This window comes from Sinohyriopsis cumingii, chromosome 4, assembly GCF_028554795.1.
Source record: "Sinohyriopsis cumingii isolate HCF-2022 chromosome 4, ASM2855479v2, whole genome shotgun sequence".
Lineage (NCBI taxonomy): Eukaryota > Metazoa > Mollusca > Bivalvia > Unionida > Unionidae > Sinohyriopsis > Sinohyriopsis cumingii.
Window position 1 is genome coordinate 41,262,658 of NC_142964.1, and position 20,569 is coordinate 41,283,226.

Consider the following 20,569-nt stretch of genomic DNA (forward strand, 5'->3'; position numbering starts at 1 on the left):
ACTCTAAATATGGAAATATAAGTTTAAATAGCACATATAAGGGCAAATATATTTCCTAAAAGGAAAAACAAAGTAGTTTCAAAATTGATATTGCCACTTTGGCGATAAAAGTTGTATCGTGGTATCGCGTCAGCGGCGATATAAATATCTTCCACTTATACATATCAGTGTCTAATTATGAAATATATAATTTAAAAACTGCTGAGAGTGCTTGGAAGGAACAAACCTGAATGTATCACCAAGTCTATCCTTGAAATATGCAAAATAATCGTTGTCGATCATTATAAGATCGCCGTAACTAAAGAAGGCATCACCATCCTTGAAAACATTCCTGACGATCTTTGTTTCGTTGATATCCTTGCTGCCTTTATAGAACCCTGTCTCGAGAACCCCTGGAGGAATCGTTGTCAACAAAAGACCCGTTTCTCCTGTGGAGAAAAAGAAAACAAAAAGGCATGTACACGACAACCACGTCGGAGCAATGATCGGCAGATCGGTTGGTTCTATACTTGCAATAAAAACGGCGCCTTTCATTTAAACTGTAGAAACGTGAATTATAAAAGGCTGGAAATTGTTATGTCAGCCTTGGCGTATGGCGTGCAAAATAGTGGCAATTGAATCTATACCAGATCACACAACCAGTTTTGTGAAATTATGCACTGAGTGCTGTATACGGAAGGAAATTTGACGTGAAATCACCGAATATCTCCAAATGAAATGTAATGCCACCCTCAGTCGTACGGAGTCATGACATCAAATTAGCAGTAACATATTACCTCATTCAAAGGTACCGACATTATAAAACTTCTTAGCATGTAGCAGACCTTAGTATATCAGCTTTTTCAAATGATACACAAACGAAGGTATAAACGCCATCAGATCCGCAAAGTAAATCTTGGATAAAAAGTTTAATCTGCATCGAATACCAGCCGCTTAAACAACTCAAAGATATATATTTGAAATGTCATTTAAAAGCGATATTGTAGTGATTCTGCGTATTTTAAAGATTTTCTTTTTGCATTAGCAGCATATTTACTCGTTCACTCTACCTGGTTTGACAACTTGACAGCGTCCATATTCGTCTCGGACTGGCTCGCCTTCAGTGGCGTCAAACTTCACGATGTACTTCTTAATGGGATCAATCAGATTCTTAAACAAATAATAGTAAAACCACAACACTATTCTTAATGGGTTGGATAGTAAAGCAAAACTATGAACATTTCTAAAGATAACGCAAATAAAACGAAGCAAAAAATGCGACTGTATTCTCTATGTACTGTTCTCTCATATCTGAAGAAAAGCAATCATTCATCATTTTTTTTTTCATTTTTATAATACAGATAATTTGATTAAAATATGCTGAGAAAGTACGTTTCAGAGCATAAATTTGATCGCATTTCATTACTTGGGCATATCGCTGGCATTTGCTATGTATACAGCATGCAAAGATCTCTAAGCTAATGTGTGTGTGTATGTATGTTTGTGTGCGTGTGCGAAGCCACTGTGTGTGTGTGCGTGCGTACGTGCGTGTGTATGTGTGTATGTGAATTGATTTATGCATGTCCAATGTCGTTAATGGTGTCCAAAGCAAAAATACAAACCTGAGGTGAATGTCAGACCTGAGGTGAATGTCAGACAATGGTTAGAAGAAGCGTCTATGGACGCTCTATGATTAATTCTTGAAGACATGGTTTTCAAACCAGCCCGTTGAGTCATCACAAGTGTAAGGTCATGCCCTTCTATCAAAACAATCAGGCATTTAAATCAATAATTATATGTCTATTCAGATGTTCACTACTACAACCATTGAAATAACGAACACCTTTGTTCCTTTCATACGCAAACCCTTTTTATTTTATTTTTTATAGAAACTGAGTTGCAAATTTAGAAACAAAGGTAAGTGTTCGATATTCATAAAGTAGATGAATATGTCAATGTAAACATTTCTTACGCTAAATGGAGACAATCTTCCACAGGATCCAACCCTGTTGGAAACATTCATGATTGAAGTTGTACCCTCAGTTGCGCCAAAAAATTCACAGATGTTTGGAATCTTAAATCTTGACTGGAACTTTTCCCAAATGTCCTGTCTCAAGCCATTCCCTACCATCACACGGATACAATGCTTTCCGTCTTCTGGACTCTAATTGTTCACGCCACATATGCAAAAGTAAATGTATCAAGATTAAATAATAATTATTGACAGCTGGCGAAGGAAAATGGTCATATTTAATATGAAAGGTGGTTGCTTAGAATATAGTCATTTCAACAGGCTTATAAAAAAATGCATCAGTTGGAGTCATGCTTATGCCGATTATACAACTCCATACATCAGTTGAAGTCATGCTTATGCCGATTATACAACTCCATACATCAGTTGAAGTCATGCTTATGCCGATTATACAACTCCATGCATGAGGTGGAGTAATGATTGTGCCGATAATACAGCTCATTGCATCAGTTGGAGTCATGCTTATGCCGATTATACAACTCCATGCATGAGGTGGAGTAATGATTGTGCCGATAATACAGCTCAGTGCATCAGTTGGAATCATGCTTATGCCGATTATACAACTCCATGCATGTGGTGGAGTAATGATTGTGCCGATAATACAGCTCAGTGCATCAGCTGCAGTAATACTTATGCCGATTATACAATTCCATTCATGAGGTGAGTAATGATGGTGCCGATAATACAACTCAGCGCATCAGTTGGATTAATGCTTGTGTCAGTTATAAAACTCCATGCATGTCGAGTAATGCTTGTGCCAGTTATACAATTCTATGCATCAGTTGGAGTAATGCTTATTCCAATTATACAACTCCATGCATGTCGAGTAATGCTTGTGCCGATTATACAGCACCGTGCATCAGGTGGAGTAATGCGTATGCCAATTATACAACTCCATGCATGAGGTGGAGTAATGCGTATGCCAATTATGCAACTCCATGCATGAGGTGGAGTAATGATTATGCCAATTATGCAACTCCATGCATGAGGTGGAGTAATGATTATGCCAGTTATGCAACTCCATGCATGAGGTGGAGTAATGATTATGCCAATTATGCAACTCCATGCATGAGGTGGAGTAATGATTATGCCAATTATGCAACTCCATGCATGAGGTGGAGTAATGCGTATGCCAATTATGCAACTCCATGCATGAGGTGGAGTAATGCGTATGCCAATTATGCAACTCCATGCATGAGGTGGAGTAATGATTATGCCAATTATGCAACTCCATGCATGAGGTGGAGTAATGCGTATGCCAATTATGCAACTCCATGCATGAGGTGGAGTAATGCGTATGCCAATTATGCAACTCCATGCATGAGGTGGAGTAATGATTATGCCAATTATGCAACTCCATGCATGAGGTGGAGTAATGATTATGCCAATTATGCAACTCCATGCATGAGGTGGAGTAATGATTATGCCAATTATGCAACTCCATGCATGAGGTGGAGTAATGATTATGCCAATTATGCAACTCCATGCATGAGGTGGAGTAATGATTATGCCAATTATGCAACTCCATGCACGAGGTGGAGTAATGATTATGCCAATTATGCAACTCCATGCACGAGGTGGAGTAATGATTATGCCAATTATGCAACTCCATGCAACAGTTGGTGTAACGCTTATGCCGATTATACAACTCCAAGCATCAGTTTCAGTAATACTTGTGCCAATTATACAACTCCATCAGTTGGTGTGATTTGTGATTTGGATTTTGAACGTAACTTTAACAATTTGTCAGTCATATCGCTACGATGTATGCAGTGTAGCAGTTTATTGTGATGTCTAGCACTGGGGCATCATGCCGCAGACATGTAGCATGATGTGCCACCCAGTCACATTATCCTGACACCAGGCCGACCAGTCCTAACACTAACCTCTTAATGCTGAGCGCCAAGCGAGGCAGCTGTTAGTACCATTTTTGTAAGTATTTGGTATGACTCGGCCGGGGATTGAACCCACGACCTCCCGCATTCAAGGCGGACACTCTAACCACTATGCCACCGGGGCGGTCAATCATCAGATGGAATAATGCTTATGCCGATTACACAACTCAATGCAACAGCTGAAGTAATACTTATGCCGATTGTACAACTCCATGCTTCAGTTGGAATAATAATTGTGTATATTATGCAACTCCTTGCATCAGGTGGAGTAATGCTTTTGCCAATTGTACAACTCGATTCAAATGTTGGAGTAATGCTTGTGCCAGGTATACAACTGCATGCAATAGTTGGAGTAATGCTTGTGCCAGGTATACAACTCCATGCATCAGGTGGAGTAATGCTTGTGCCAGGTATACAACTCCATGCATCAGGTGGAGTAATGCTTGTGCCAGGTATACAACTCCATGCATCAGGTGGAGTAATGCTTGTGCCAGGTATACAACTCCATGCATCAGGTGGAGTAATGCTTGTGCCAGGTATACAACTCCATGCATCAGGTGGAGTAATGCTTGTGCCAGGTATACAACTCCATGCATCAGGTGGAGTAATGCTTGTGCCAGGTATACAACTCCATGCATCAGGTGGAGTAATGCTTGTGCCAGGTATACAACTCCATGCATCAGGTGGAGTAATGCTTGTGCCAGGTATACAACTCCATGCATCAGGTGGAGTAATGCTTGTGCCAGGTATACAACTCCATGCATCAGGTGGAGTAATGCTTGTGCCAGGTATACAACTCCATGCATCAGGTGGAGTAATGCTTGTGCCAGGTATACAACTCCATGCATCAGGTGGAGTAATGCTTGTGCCAGGTATACAACTCCATGCATCAGGTGGAGTAATGCTTGTGCCAGGTATACAACTCCATGCATCAGGTGGAGTAATGCTTATGTCAATTATACAACTCCGATATTAAAGTTAGTATGTTTAAATAGTTACTGTTTTGAACGTATGATTTGTCAGCCCTTACGAACGCCATGAAACAAATACTTGTGATACACACCGAAATAGTGTATGTACAAAACGAATAATTCACTTGTCTTCATAAGGAAATAAATATGAAAGACGATGTCATAGTATGCAAAACATTTGAACAAATAAATATGTGCATTAAGACGGTACCAGAACGTCTTTACATACCATACTGGTGGGACCAAAATCTTTAGCCGTTTAAGAAAGCAGGTTAGTATATTAAGGTTTGATCAGTATTATAACAAGGGGTCAATTTGTAGAGGTAGACAGCTTATTGAGGGGCTGGTTTAAATAGTTTTTCTCTGCAAATCTGAAGCGGTAGGGTCACAGATGATGAGAGTAAATTTAAGCGATCTAACCATTTTGACGTTCATTTGTTTTTGTTTTTTAAATTATGAAAGCGTTATCTAATCCCCATATAATGTAATCGATCCTGGCGTTAGTGATAAATACATCTTGAAACTTTCTGGAAAAAGTGTATACTTTGAAGTTATTATCTTATAATACAGCTGCCTATGGTTGACAATGCATCTGTGATAAACTGATAACGAATAATATTGTCGTTGACATTGTCATGTCTTGACCTTTCCAAAAATTCATTAGTGAAAATATTAAAAAATACATGTACTGTACACCCATATTGGGTTTTCCTAAAATGGACCAATTTAGTGATTAATCCATCAAAGTGTTTTATTTTTCTTGGGGGGGGGGGAGAATGATTCATGCCTTGTGTGTGTATTATATATATATATATATATATATATATATATATATATATATATATATATATATATATATATATATATATATATATATATATATATATATATATATATATATATATATATATATATGGTGTAGATGAAACACCTCAGGAACTGCAAGCAGGTATCGACACAGCTCGCCAATGTATTGAGCTATCGTGACATTGTACTTTCTGCAGTCTTCCCAGAAATGTCGGGCTGAAAATTTTCCACGTAGTACCATGGTAGCACCTGTTTACGAGAGAAAATATATCGAACTTACCTGCTTGAAAAACATAAATAATTAAAGGATGAGTCTGAGTGAATACATAATACGCTGGATTTTCTTTATCTTTATTATTGTTCTACCTTTTACAAAGCTTAATAAGTTTAAACTTCTCACAGTTCCTAAACTGTCAGCTAAAAGAATTGCTTATCTGACACAGTACAAAATCAATAGAGTGGTTTTTTAAAAAAATGATATGTCAATAACGAAATCTTAGTCTTTCAAAAATGCATTCAATACTGATGCCAAATTTGTGAAAGAGGGTTTTGAAAAGCTAATTAACAATCTGCTAATACACTATTAATGTCAAGATGAATATTTCAAACTAAATATGGCCTTTTCAGGCATAGAGTTTTGTTCTCTTCATTTCATACACATATTATTTTTGCACACGTTCTCACATGGTTAAAGTTTAGAACATTGCATGCATTGTTTTATAAATTACTACTGGAAGAACGAAGTCTTGGACACAAACTAAATGCAAACCTGATCCAATCGTTCCCATCAATCCAAGTGCCCCGCCAGAACTGTGATACAAGGGCAACGGAGTGTACAAGATGTCTCTGTCTGTATAATTAACAAGGAGCAGAAAACCAGAAAACCCGATCGCCTTGGCTTGTGAGACGATACAAGGCTTTGGAAGTCCTGAGAAAGTAGAACAAAAAGAAATTAGCTCATAAACACCCATCTACGGTTTTTCATATCCATTATAACCTTCTGTTGGACGATCAATATTTATGTCCCAGTACTGGGACAAACAGGGAAAACAGAGGAAAAAGAAACCGATCACTTTCAAGATATCGTGTTAGTAGATCCGAATCCAAGATATTTCTTATCCTAGCCACGTCATTGCTTAATTCAGCAATCCTGATGCTGTATTGCTTTAAACGCTTAAGTATGCTGGTCTGATTAAAAATGTATGAAAGTATAACAGATTATAACTTAGTGACACTCACCTGTCGTTCCAGAAGTGAAAATGTAACAACATGGCATACGAGGATGAACATCGGTCCTAACTCCTTTATACACACCAGCGGGAACTGTCTGTTGCATAAGTACATCAAATTGAGTGTAGCCTTGGCACAAGAGTGACGTACCCTGGACGAAAATCGGCAGGTCTTTCAAATCTGACCTGACGTCTTCCACCGCTTGCAATATTTCATCGCCTGTTAAAAATAATGTCTCTGACAACGAATCGAAACGATACAAGTGATCTCAACTGTTGATGATGCATCACATCTTTTAAACAATTGTGCACAAGTGTGGTTAATTAAAACAAAAGACTGCTAAGGAAATATTTCCACGATGTATAAACCTACATAATAAACCATTTCTAGTATGTGCACTTTGTTTCGGCATTATATAAGTAATGCTTCACTACCTTGTAAACACAGTTTTCAAACTAATAAAATAAAATAAAAATTCACAAAGAAAACAAACAAACACACAAACAACAGGCCAAGTACACAATAGGCTACTTCATAACTATTGGCTGTTTCACATATTAGTTTCGGCTTTAAATGGGTGACGCTAGATTACCTTGTAACAATCCCTATTTAAAAACTACTCTGCCTTTATCTCACTGTAAATACCCATGGATATAACAAATTTGTAAAGGTCACAATATTTATCTTTATAAATATTATCTGACATCAGGAAAAGAATCATGTCAAAAACGAACATACCTTGGCCGACGATTAGCACCTTTGCGCCACAGGCCTTGATAGAGTGAACTAAAGGCTTCATTCGAATGTTGAAGTTGATGAAAGCCGCAGCTAATCCCAGTTTTTGCAGACCTGCACAAATATTTTTTATAAATTAAATGCATATATCGTCCTCTAATGTGTATAATACATGTAGTATTTGAATTAGTTCCTTAGCAACGGATACGAGAATTATCTTGTGTAGTTCAAAATGAATCATTGACATGGTGTACTTGTAACACAAAGGGTATATTTAATATAAGTGTGCGCAAAAACCAACTGCAAATGGCGTGTTTCAATTAAATATAAACTTTGTATTAATCCAAAGAAGTAGACACCAATTTGTAATGTTAATTCTTGTACTTTGCCAAGTTTTCTCATTTATTTGCCCTCAACACGTCTGTAAAGTAATCGTTTGAATCTGAGTACCGTAAAATCTGAAGCCCGTCTTACGTTCATGACGTTAGCGTAACGAAATGACAAAGCGGTCGATGGTTTTATTCAGCAACAGGAAACCTTCAGAATGTGTCTATTATTGGTTCTTATTCAATATACGAAAAAGGCCTGTTTGTATTACATACTCTTTTTTACATGAACAACACTCTTCTTCACCCGCTGAATAACCTCCCTAAACAGGTCGACACGTAATTTTTCCATTTCTTTTACATTTTTAAACGGAATGACAAAAACTAAATCAGGTGTAAGCAAGTTCCAAGTTAATAAGCAATGTAGAAATATTTTATATTGACCTTTACCCTTTCCCGGAAATTAAACGCAATAATATATATATATATATATATATATATATATATATATATATATATATATATATATATATATATATATATATAACAACACACACACACACACACACACATATATATAGTTGTTGTGTCGTCACTGTGGTAGGTGTGGGGTGCTTCCAATATTATATTTAATTTATTACAGAAGTCCCACCCAGGCTCGAGTTTGGTTTGAAGTTAAATTAGTGAAAGATGGATGTAAAGCTCCGAGCCCCCAGTCAGCATTGCCGGCAGTTAAATGATTGCATATACAAAAAAAAAGTTCAACGAAAAACAATTTAATGACAATTCAATAATCAAATGAATACAATTTCCCAATACTCTTCTTCCGCTTGACCCTGTGATAGCCTATTGCATTATTTGATTAGTAATGTGAGATAGCTTTCCACCTGTCCTTTTATTCTACTCATACGTGTTTTCTTCTCTCCTATTCTTCCTATTCATTCTCCTCTTCCTCCCGACTTTCTCCAAATTCCTTTTCTCCACCGACTCCTCGATACTCCTTCTCCTTCTCCACTTTCTCCTCCTCGACTCATTTTCCTCCTCCTCCTTCTCGACTCTCTACCGACAAGACTTGTCAACTCCTACTGCTCTGCTATTATTACTTCCGTCTCCCCTCTTAGAGACTCGTAACTTAACTGAACCGGAAGATCAGTCCCCCAAAAAGCTACCTGTGAAAACATAACGACGGTACAATATTTTCCTTAGCCCGCTCATCTCACACTACACCCAGCCTATCATCAGATAATAGCTATTAAATTTCTTCGGTCACGCATTCATTCACATCGAAATACTCATAGTTCTTGTTTGGTAAAACAACGTCGTAATTAAAGCACGGTATCAATTACTTCTCATACATACATCAACATCAGTACATATTCCTAACCCCATTATACTAAACAACATTACAACAATCAGACGCATTTCTTTACATTACAACTCATACAAAGTACACAAATATTAAAATATCCATGCTCTGATATATCCATACATCCATATTAACTAATTGTACATACTTCAACCATTTTCCAAATTCACAATTCAAGCATGTGCAAATTCTAACATATCACATGAATAGATGCACTAGTTTACTACGAGTAACCTATTATTGAATGACAAAATTAATTCTGAGCGCAAGCTAATAATCTATATAATTCTCTACATAATACTCAAACTCATTTCTCAAACACACATGTAAGCTAAACACTACAAAGATAATTCTGCGTACTAAACGATCCTAGCAAATAAGTATACATGCCACACATAATTACAATGCCGTAATATTCTACAAAAAATCGAGCAAATGACTTACTGACCTTTACGAAGTTTTGTCGTTCCTTAGAATCTCCTCTCTAAGTTTTACCGCCAAATTACGAGTGGCTGTCTCGGAGTAACCCTATATTGCTCAGCAATCTTCATAGGCGAGACTAAATTTTCGCTTACTAGTTAGAAGTTATAATTCGGATCGAAATTGTTATCACACCCTCCATCTCAATTCCGATTGGATGTGGTTTTGATTCGATCCAATCAAACTTAGCCGACAATGTCCTTCTCGCTGTCTGTCCACGTGGAGACGGATTTAGAACACGTCCCGTTCTTCGCGGGTTCCTCTGATCTTTGTAATACATATGTGGAAAATCGCTCAATCTAACGCATGTACCGATCCAAAACACCAGATCTTCTCTCTGGTCACGGTAACCTTGCTTAAGAGATTAACTCTTGCCTGCGGCTATGTTCAGACATCAAACCATGGTTTGTAATAATACCTTTGTTTATACACGACTTACTAACTGGGGATGAGCAAACGTGGCATATATTCTGATACAGATGTCATAGGAATATTCGGAAAATATAAACAATATATTAGAGGTAATTAGAATATCCAGAAAAAAATAAACACTATACCATCTGACCAAGAAAATATGTAGAACCGTTACCTAGAAATGTCCAGATGAATGCTGGCTCGTTCGTGATCATAATAGCCACGGTTTCCCCGATTTTAAGTTTCCACTGAGAGGCAATGCTGGCGACGCGATTCGCTTGCTGGTCCATGACCTCGTACGTGTAAACCCTGCCTTCAAACACAATGAACGGTTTAGCGGGAGATTTCTGGACATCTTCCTCGAACATATCGATAAGATACTTGCCATTCTTTGCATTCGTCAAGATATGTCTTTTGGCTTTGAGTGCCGTCTTCAGGAACTGAATATCGTAAACAATCCATGGGAATAGTGCTCGCCATGCCAGAATGGAAGTCCCAGCAACCCCTGCTGCGCCATACAGAAGCTTTTCTTTATTCTTCGGCATTTTGTTGTATTGTTTATATATAATCTGCAACTAAAAGAAGACATGTGCTTCAGCGAGTATAATTATGTTACCTTTTATATATCTTTTTTTAATATCATGGTTCGCATCCGTCCGTATACATGGCAAAGATATAAGGCGAGAGAGGGGGAGGGGAGGGGGAAGGCTAAGGGCTTTTTCAGCCCAAAACCAGTTCCATCCAGGATGCAGATTCGGGCAGAGCCATTCCGTTGGGTTGCTTCAGTCGACATGTGTGTTATTAGGAATAATTATAGTGCACTAACTGGGAAAAAATACACTGAATTTATAATGATGTTTGAATAATGATGATGTTTATGGCCGCATGGAATAACTCAACAATTGTTAATACATGCAGTGCAAATAGCTGAAACGATTTTCATCGGTCACAAGGGAAATAACTCTAGTCTACTAACAGATTGCTTTGAGTATAATCGTCCATACTGTGCCAATGTTCTTGTGCTGCAAATGTATCAAATTATTGTAATAGCAATTTTTAAACAGTTTGTTATTTAATATACTACTGCTACTATATGTAATTTACACATGCCACAGGTATGATGCTGCCATCGCAGCACGAATTGCAGTGATCCCGTAATTATTTGGTCGAAACGCGGAATCACACGAGTTATACAAAACTACTCATTATGAAAATAACGCACAAAAAGTTTTACAAAATTGAAATATATTACTAAATTAAATGAAAGGTAATTAAGCATGTAACGACTCTGTGGTTTTAAACTAAGTAACAGAAAAGAGCGAAAACCAACAAGTTTTGCAAAATGTAACATAATGTATTTCCCTAAAATACAAAGTGAAAAGTTAATATAGCTTGCCATAAGGTGAATAAAATCCTAAATAGTCCTCAAGTTATATCACAAGTCAAAAAGTATGGCGTATCCAAACGAGCTCCAGTGATATTTCTAATTAAATTCAACCAGTTGTGCTGATGGACTAATATTCTTGATCTATTACAATGATATAATGATATAATCCAGTATGTCTTTAAATGAATTCACAGTAATTCCAAAAGAGCTACTAAATCCTAAGGTCTGAAAACTTTGTAATTCCAATAAATAATTGAAATAAAAAATTAAATCCTTTAACTGAATGGAACAAATTTAACGACTCCTCTAAGACTGGTGTTTATGCCGGGAATAACTAATTTTCAGTAAATCATCCCTTATAGATAATTAAAAAAACTAAGAAGAAATACAGAAAAGGACGATAGTGGAATATTCATTATAGCCCAATCTAACTTTGTCAACTTGGTCAAGTACTTTAGCAGTCAGCCAGTCAGAAATTAGGTCCTTTGTTTTTCAAGAAAACTCATGACCTGAATTCAGATCCCATCAACTTATTTACTTCTGTCCTGAACCAAAGTACTGTGTTTACTAAAAATAAACCCAGTTTAAAATACTAACCCACAACCATAAAGAAAATCAGTATTAATATGTTTTCACTAAACGATTCTTCCAATCAATAATCATGAAAATCACACACATAATATTAATATACATAACACCTCCCTTGGTAGAAAAAAGAAAGATTTATACATTGAAGCCTTCTTTTACATATTAGTCTAATATACATATAATTAAAATTTCAGCCGGAATATATCTTATGAATGATACAACATCTGTAAAAAATAAAGCAATATAGTGCTTCCATACATTTGAAAGTACATATATAGACACTTTAAATGACTGACTTAAATATGGAGCTGAAATGGTTCATAGGCACTGGGAAATCAGAGATAGCACTGACCTTAACTTTGCTTCAGAACGGATTAGTGCATTGTCTTCTTTCGTTGTATTTAAGATTATGATTATGTTGATTTCAGTGGCCATATACTTGTGGATATTAAATTAAAGGGAGAGCCGCAACTAAACGTGCTTGTAATTTATAGTACAATTAAGAATAACAAATTACATTTTGTAAAAATTAATGATCTATGTTACAGAATATTCAGGTAATACATATAGGCATATGACTTTATTAAGATAATTTTTCTAAAGTCGCCGTTGTTCATAAATTTCACTATTCTTCCACTCTAACTAAAGTTTTGAGGAAATGAAATGATTAGTTAAAAACAATATCTGACATTAATTGTTCTTTGAAACAATTAATATGTAATGTTTAAACGGCGTTCAAGTATTCAGTTTAGAATCTCTTAATTCATTCCCCGAAGTCGCTCGTCATTCCTGTCTTTTTCTGGAGTACTCCAAAAGTAGTGATGTGATACATTCGACAAATTCCGTTAATGATTACTCTAATAAGAACAACATTCGCACGTGGCTGACAAACTGATTCGAGAGGAAATGAAGAGAGGCAGGTCCGCTTTTTGCAAGCGGATCTAAGAATAAAAAAGAGAGTACATTAGATAAAAATAAGACTCGGGTAAATATTGATGATAGCTGGGGTGCTAAAATACTTACATTGGTGAACTTGGGTTGAGGACAAACCCAGTTGTTGCGGATTTCCATATTAATTCGTAAGTTAACGACACAGACTTCCCAAAAATAGTACTCGTCAGATAAGCCTTTGAAGAAAGAATACCCGTAAATGCTAGGCTGAGTACTGCACCATATTAAACAGGTTCGAGTCTCGAATTCGGCTAATGTGGTTATGCGAGAAAGCTTGTCAGTAGTTTCTCGTGGGTCAATGGTTTTCCAGGGTTTTCCCAGGTTCTTCCTACACCATTTATACTGGCCGCCATATATGGCCTATCTTGTGCTGACAAATGGCATTAAACCCTACAACAAAAACAACAACAACAACCATATCAAACGCAAAATGAGAATAGCATATCACATAAGGATCATCTACGGTATTCAACATAGCGTCATGCTAATTTCTTATGTTTACAACGGTAACGTCAACAAATTTCGTGTTCAAGCATTCGACTGAAATCGGTTAACCCACGAATGTCGCCGATCAATATCTGATTAACTCGTACGCATATGAAAATAGATGGGTTTCTCAGGTGAGGGAGAATTACCTTTGCATTGTTTAATTTACATGCATACTTGAGAAATGAGCTATGATTATGTAGATTGCTAGCTCGTAGTCAGAATTAATATTGTAATTCGCTATCTGGTTACTTCGTGGTAAACTAGTGTATTTATTTATGTGATATTCTAGATTTTGCAATTGTTGAATTAAATTGTAACTTTGGAAATGGTTGCAGTGTGTAAATTTAAATAATATGGATATTTGAATATTTGTGTACATTTGTGGGAGTGTAATGTACAGAAATGTGTCTGATTGTTGTGATATTGTTCAGAATAATGAGATTAAGAATATATTGATGTGACGCAATTTAGTGATATCTATATGATAAGTAGGATACCGCTCTTTATTGCAACGTTGTTTTTTTTATAAGAACGTGTGTGGTTTTCGATGTACACGAATGCGTAACCGAAGATGTAGATAGCCTCTATCTGATGATTGATTGTTGATTTAGTGTGAGCGAGATGGCTACGAAACATGCTAACGTCCTTGTCTTTTTCGCAGGAAGCTTTTGGGGACAGAACTACCGGGTAGTCAAGTCCCGAGTCTCAGAGAGACAGGATAGAACAAGGCAGTAGCAGAGAACAAGCCTAGTTGCTAGAGAAAGAGAGAGAGAGAAGGGGGAGGAGAAAATGAGACAAGGAGAGTACAGGAAGAATCGGAGTACGGAGAACGCCAGAAGGAGGAAAGGAATTGGCAGAGTAGAGCACAGATGAGCCGAAACCAAGTACAGGGGAAAGCCATCTCACACTATAATCACGTGATGAAATAGGTTGTTACATGGTCGAGAGGAAGGTTGTTGTTGTTGTTGTTGTTTAGAGTTTAACGCCATTTTTCAGCACTCGATAGGCTATACATGGCGGCCAGTATTAATGGTGGAGGAAGAACCCGGGGAAACACCGGAAAGAACCACCGACCCTCGAGAAGCTACTGGCAAGCTTTCTCACATACCCACATTGGCTGAATCCGAGACTCGAACCTACGCAGACAGAGGTGAGATGGCAGTGATTCGTAACGGAGAGCGCTTTAGACCACTCGGCCACTCGGGGCCCCCAAGAGAGGAAGGGGATTGGTTGAGAAATTAATATCGTTTAAATTGTATTAAATTGTTATTCTTTTGAATTTCACCTTTGTGTTCTTAATAATTTAATTGTCGGTATTGCTGACTGGGGGCTCAGAGCTGTATCTCTCTCTATCGCTAATTTCACTTCCTACAAAAACGAGCCAGGGTGGGAATTCCATAGTAATTCAAATAAATATTGGGAGCACCCCACCCCCAACTCATAACAGAACGTTCGTAGAACGCCATATAATTACACTTTTACAAATATATGCTTTGTTTTCTAGATTTGTGAGTTTACGCCATTCTCAGTACATCATAGGCCATTGATAGCGACCAGTATATTTGGAACAACTCAAGAAGAACCACCAACCTACGAACAGCGACTGGCAAGGTTTCTCAAAAACCCATAGCGCCCAAGCCTAGACTTGAACCCACGCGGAGAGGGGTGGGATTTGAAATTATGAGTGATCTGTAAAGGAGTGCGCCCGAGACTACTCATCCACCCCGTGCCTCTGCGAGAGAGAGAGAGAGAGAGAGAGAGAGAGAGAGAGAGAGAGAGTCTGTAGCCTCTTAGCCTATATTAGCAGTCAACATGTAACCCGTATTATCAATATCGAAAACTGTTATCACCCCGGGTTTGTTTATTAAAGTGTTATAGAGCTAACTGAAAGGTAAGGCGGTCAATGACCTTGACTGTCTGCGTTGATGCTCACCAATAACCTCACAAAAATTCAGATGCAGAAAGTTCATTTTCGATGTAAAGGACAAATTATAAATATCTGGGAAATTTGAAGAACAGTACCATCCTGTCGCTGATAAGTGCAAAGCTGAACTCCAAAGAGACTTACGTCATTTACAACACCCACCACACCCACCAGCTATTGAGAGCAAGAACGAATGCATCTTGTTAAGATATTATCCACTGTCCATCGCATTTCAAAGACGGAAACGTGGTGTAGTTTTATTCAGTGCCTGTGTGGTTGTGAGTCGTGATATTTGACCATACCACGTCTACCAAATATTTTGTATTTGAAAGTAAATGAAATGCTTCAAAAGAAACACATCTGTTTCCTTTTTTCAAATTTGAATTTCCAGTTATTCTCAAAAGACTTTTATGTGTAGATAACAGTTTCATTTGTACAAGTTCGCTTTTTTTTCGGGTCGCGCCCACTTCCACTCCCCCAAACACATCAAAACACACTTTTTGAGTTTCAAACCCCCTGCCCTCAAACACTGACCGGTATAAAGGCAGCTAACAACAGTAGCTATAGACCCACGAATACTTTGAAAACATAAATTCCTACCTTTTTGAGATCCTAGCAGATAAATCCTTTATCCTTAACTAGAAACGAAAAACATATCTGACTTTATTTCCTCCCGTTGTCAGCGTTGCTCACTATATAAAATATGCAGTACACTTAATTTTAAATCTTCAAAACACATACATACATATATACATACATATAAAGCTATACTTGTTCCAATCACGTCTATTGTAACCACCCAGTTCACCCCCGACCAAAATCTTGACTCATATTTGCCATCATGCCGGTCAAATGAATTTTTTTTTTTATCTCGAGCAATATACCCCCATATCGGGCAATTCTGCGCGTCGGGTAATTCTGCGCAACGATACGTCATTTCTGTAAACATTAGATCACGTGTTTTTTTTTTTTCAAACATTCATTTCGTATCAAGAAAAAATGATCGTACTTTAATTGAGGAACGTGATATTCATAAAATGTACAAAATTATCCCACATTTCGACTCGAAATGCATATGAAAACGTGATTTCTAAATGTCAACATGAAGACCCACTCCATGACCTTCTTAACCTGTAACACAGAAAATCCTTGTTACTATATTTTTTAAGAATAATACAAATATAAATACATTATATAAAAGATGGAAATGTATACCTAAAAACAATTCTGCATGTTAATCCAAGTTTCCAGTTTTGCAAGAGGTTGTCCCACATGTACCAAATCGTCTCCTACCCAACATTTCAACTCGCCGCTAGAACGGGATTCTCAAGAAATTCTCTGGTATATAGTTCTAAATTCTTAAGTAATTTTTCCCCATAAACAAGACGTTGTAATCACGTTATATGCTATTCATTGCTATTTCTCTTCCACATAATAGCTTTTTTTAATATTTATACAATATTGAACCTTACTATTTGTTTTCATAAGATCGGTTTAGTTTGCTTAATATCTCTTGCCATATACAGTATTGGCATTGTTATCTTGAATTTTGTAGAACTAACTATAAACCTAACCCAATTTCTCGGCTGAACTGTTTACAGAAACAGTCTAAAGTAATGTATTTCATTTCTAATAGCCCGATGAATAAACATTACATCTTTTGAAAGCTGTGCGCAGAATAAGCCGACATATCGCGAGTCATGAAAACACGGGGGTGGTATCCGTGTGTCCAAAATTAATATTATTTTGAGCAGAATGTTCTGGTGAAAATTGCCTCTTTGCCAATGGCAAGCACTGCAGTATTTTATTTTCGTCAATCGGTCGAATTCGGTATGCGTTACGCTTTAATGTAGGAGACGGAAACCTTAGGTGCGCAGAAATGCCCGACAGCATTGTACATACATACAGTTGAATGTCCGGTTTATGTTTCTATGAATTATTCCAAATCAGGCCATTGTGCACTCTGTTGGAATACCACATCACACTGTTATGTTGATGCACGGAAAGAGATATCATTGGAATAACCACTTTAAAACCAATATTCTTAAAATTGTTTAAGTAGACGGGTGGATGTGTCTCGTCAAACTATTCAAGCGCGTACTTTTCTCAACACAGTACTGGGTCATTGCCCTTTACGAAGTAATCTATACGTATATTGGACAGCTCATAATACGTGTGGTGTATAAACGGTGATCAGTGTAAAATCTGCAGCACAATTTTTGGATAGAGTGACTGATTGATCCGGACTGTATGGATATATAGCGCATAAAAAAAAAGGTTTTATGATAAGGTGGCAGGGTCCAGTTTCGTAAATTGGCCCCTGGCAAATTTCTTAACTTAAGGCTATGGTGTGACTTTTTCAGCTATTATTGTTTAGTATTTATTGATATGGATATATTTGTGAACTAGGTGTTTTGGGCTTGTATTGTTCTTGAAATTGATGTCAGGCATGTACACCTTCCATAGTTGCTCTGCAGTATGTTGATAGTGAACTACCAATAGTTGGCTAGGAAGAAGAGCTAGCCTCCCATAGCAGTAGACACGTGGGTTCAAGGCAACTAGAGTATCTCAAAAACGGCTTGGATGACAACTATTCTGTATTGCATCAAACTATTTAGTAGACAATGTTTTTCAAAATTTTCATCCAGGGAAATGGCTTGCGTTTGCACTGTGAGCACCACATGCTGTCAAAAATGGCATTTGGATGTGAAAAATGCAGGTATAAAATAGGGGTTGGGGTGCATAAACCTCTTCTGCTGTGAACTGCCATTGACTTCTCTGGTCAAGTGAATACTATTCTTATGCTTTGTTTTCATATAGGTATCTAAAAATATGGACCTTTTTGACCTCACTTGTGTATTTGATTTTTTATGATTTTTTTATACTAGGTCGCTGATTGCGGCATTAAATTTGTACATAAAAACTGGACCCTGCCCCCTAAGTGATTTGATTCATGTGTGAAAACTGGTTCACGATCAGCGAGCAGTATAAAAACATACCCAAAACAGAAACAATGAGATGGTGCCGATACTACACGAAGGTTCACGACAAACGAATAATGTCAATGGTTACGTATAAAGGGTAATTAGATAAGAAAATATAATTTAGAGCAATTAACAGTACACGTGTTGGTTACTAATACTCAATGGAAATAGGGTGCACAAATGATATAATTTAGAATAGATGTTAATTTCTCAAGAAATTTAAAATAAAAGACACATTTGCTGTATCAAAAAGCTTCTTGTGCTCAAAATCGTAGCAACGATCACGTGTACGTTGGAGATCGAAACACTTTAACAGAAAGTGATTCACGGTAAATTGCTCGTTAAAAATACGCTCTAATGCGGACCTTCACCCTTTAATATGTAAGAGTATGCTATATAAGTATAACCAATTCTAATTAGTACAATGATTACTTTATTTTCTGGTGAAATAAATTTTTTCTTGAATTAAATTAAACTTGTTGGCTTTTCGTCTTTCTGCTAGTAAGTCTGTCTCTGGTTTTGATAGGAACTTAAAGGAATTGCAGTTAAAGAACCAGATGGAATTGGATCAAAATTTGAGCTCCAGAAAGAATTGCAAATTTAGAAAGATGATAATGAGAGGAACATGTAAATGCAAAGACAGAAAGAAGAAACAGAAATACATTGCAAAGAGAGGAACGGGAGAGGCAGAGAGAAAAAGAATAGAGTGACATACAAATTGAGAGAGAGAGAGAGAGAGGCAGAGAGAAAAAGAAGAGAGTGAAATACAAATTTATATATATATATATATATATATATATATATATATATATATATATATATATATATATATATATATATATATATATATATATATATATATATATATATATATAGAGAGAGAGAGAGAGAGAGAGAGAGAGAGAGAACCTATAGCCTGTATTAGCAGTAAACAGATATGCGGGCGTTTATACCACTCATGGAAAACTGCTATCACTCCGGGGCAGTTTATAGTCAATTGTCATAGAGTTGACTGAAAGGTAAAGCGGTCAGAGGCCTTAACTGTCTGCACTGATGCTCACCAATAACCTCATAAAAATTCAGATGCAGAAAGATCATTTTCGATGTAAAGGAAAAATTACAAGGAAAAATTACAAAGATCTGGGAAATTTGAAGAACAGTACCATCCTGTCGCTGATAAGTTGAAAGCTGAACTCCAAAAGAGACTTACATCATTTACAACACCCACCACACCCACCAGCTATTGAGAGCAAGAACGAATGCATCTTGTTAAGATAGTATCCACTGTCCATTGCATTTCGAAGACGGAAACGTGGTGTAGTTTTATTCAGTGTCTGTGTGAGTAGTGAATGGGGACGATCTGGCGACAATGGGAATTAGCATTACAGACCCCCCTGGGACTGTCTAGCGACAATGGAAATTTAACATGGACGAAAAATCGTGGGACTGTCTAACGACAAGGGAAATTAACATGGGAATAGAGTTTGGGACTGTTGAGCGACAAGGGGAAATGAACATGGGAATAAATCGTGGGACTGTTGAGCGACAATGGGAAATGAACATGGGATTTTTTTTTAAAAAAAAAATGAATAAAAAAAGGGGTAGGCAATGGAAAGTCAATCTCTTTTCGAGACCTATGAGTGGCCCTGAAAAGGGCCTTGGGTTTCTTCTTCTAACTCCTCTACTTCTTCCACCATCCCCTTATCTTTCCCAAAATTCCTTTCTTCTTCCTCTTCTTCTCCTCCTCTGTTATCCAGTCAGGATGGCCCATCTCTCTAAATTTCTGTTGGATCTTCATCCAGTTGTTATTTAATCTTTCAAACACTAGTTTCTTCTTCTTATTCTCTTCTTCCTTTCTCTCTTTGCTCCATTTTTCTTTTATCTTCATCACTTCTACTTTCATTACCTCTCTAATTAGTTCTTCTGCTTTTATCAACTGGTTACAACCCCACTTTACGTACCACCAGTCAGTCCAATGAAAGCTATTTTCTAGGAAGCTCCTGACTTCTGT

The 20,569-nt window shown here is 37.1% G+C and overlaps 1 protein-coding gene across 3 annotated transcripts in view; it reads right to left on the bottom strand.

The window, feature by feature from the left end:
• LOC149801040 (long-chain fatty acid transport protein 2-like) overlaps positions 1 to 20,569 on the bottom strand; it is a 45,035-nt gene that overhangs the window by 4,662 nt on the left and 19,804 nt on the right. The window contains exons 1-9 of one of the 3 annotated variants that reach the window (XM_089955079.1): positions 16,332 to 16,624; positions 10,411 to 10,810; positions 7,653 to 7,763; positions 6,924 to 7,133; positions 6,454 to 6,612; positions 5,809 to 5,933; positions 1,952 to 2,143; positions 1,050 to 1,149; positions 227 to 428 (exon numbers count right to left, since the gene is read on the bottom strand). In XM_089955079.1, the coding sequence (XP_089811205.1) occupies positions 227 to 428; positions 1,050 to 1,149; positions 1,952 to 2,143; positions 5,809 to 5,933; positions 6,454 to 6,612; positions 6,924 to 7,133; positions 7,653 to 7,763; positions 10,411 to 10,810; positions 16,332 to 16,553 (1,721 nt within the window). In that variant the 5' untranslated portion in view covers positions 16,554 to 16,624. Of the gene's footprint in view, positions 1 to 226; positions 429 to 1,049; positions 1,150 to 1,951; positions 2,144 to 5,808; positions 5,934 to 6,453; positions 6,613 to 6,923; positions 7,134 to 7,652; positions 7,764 to 10,410; positions 10,811 to 16,331; positions 16,625 to 20,569 lie in introns of those variants that run through there. The other 2 variants (XM_089955080.1, XM_089955081.1) reach the window with 2 other exon arrangements.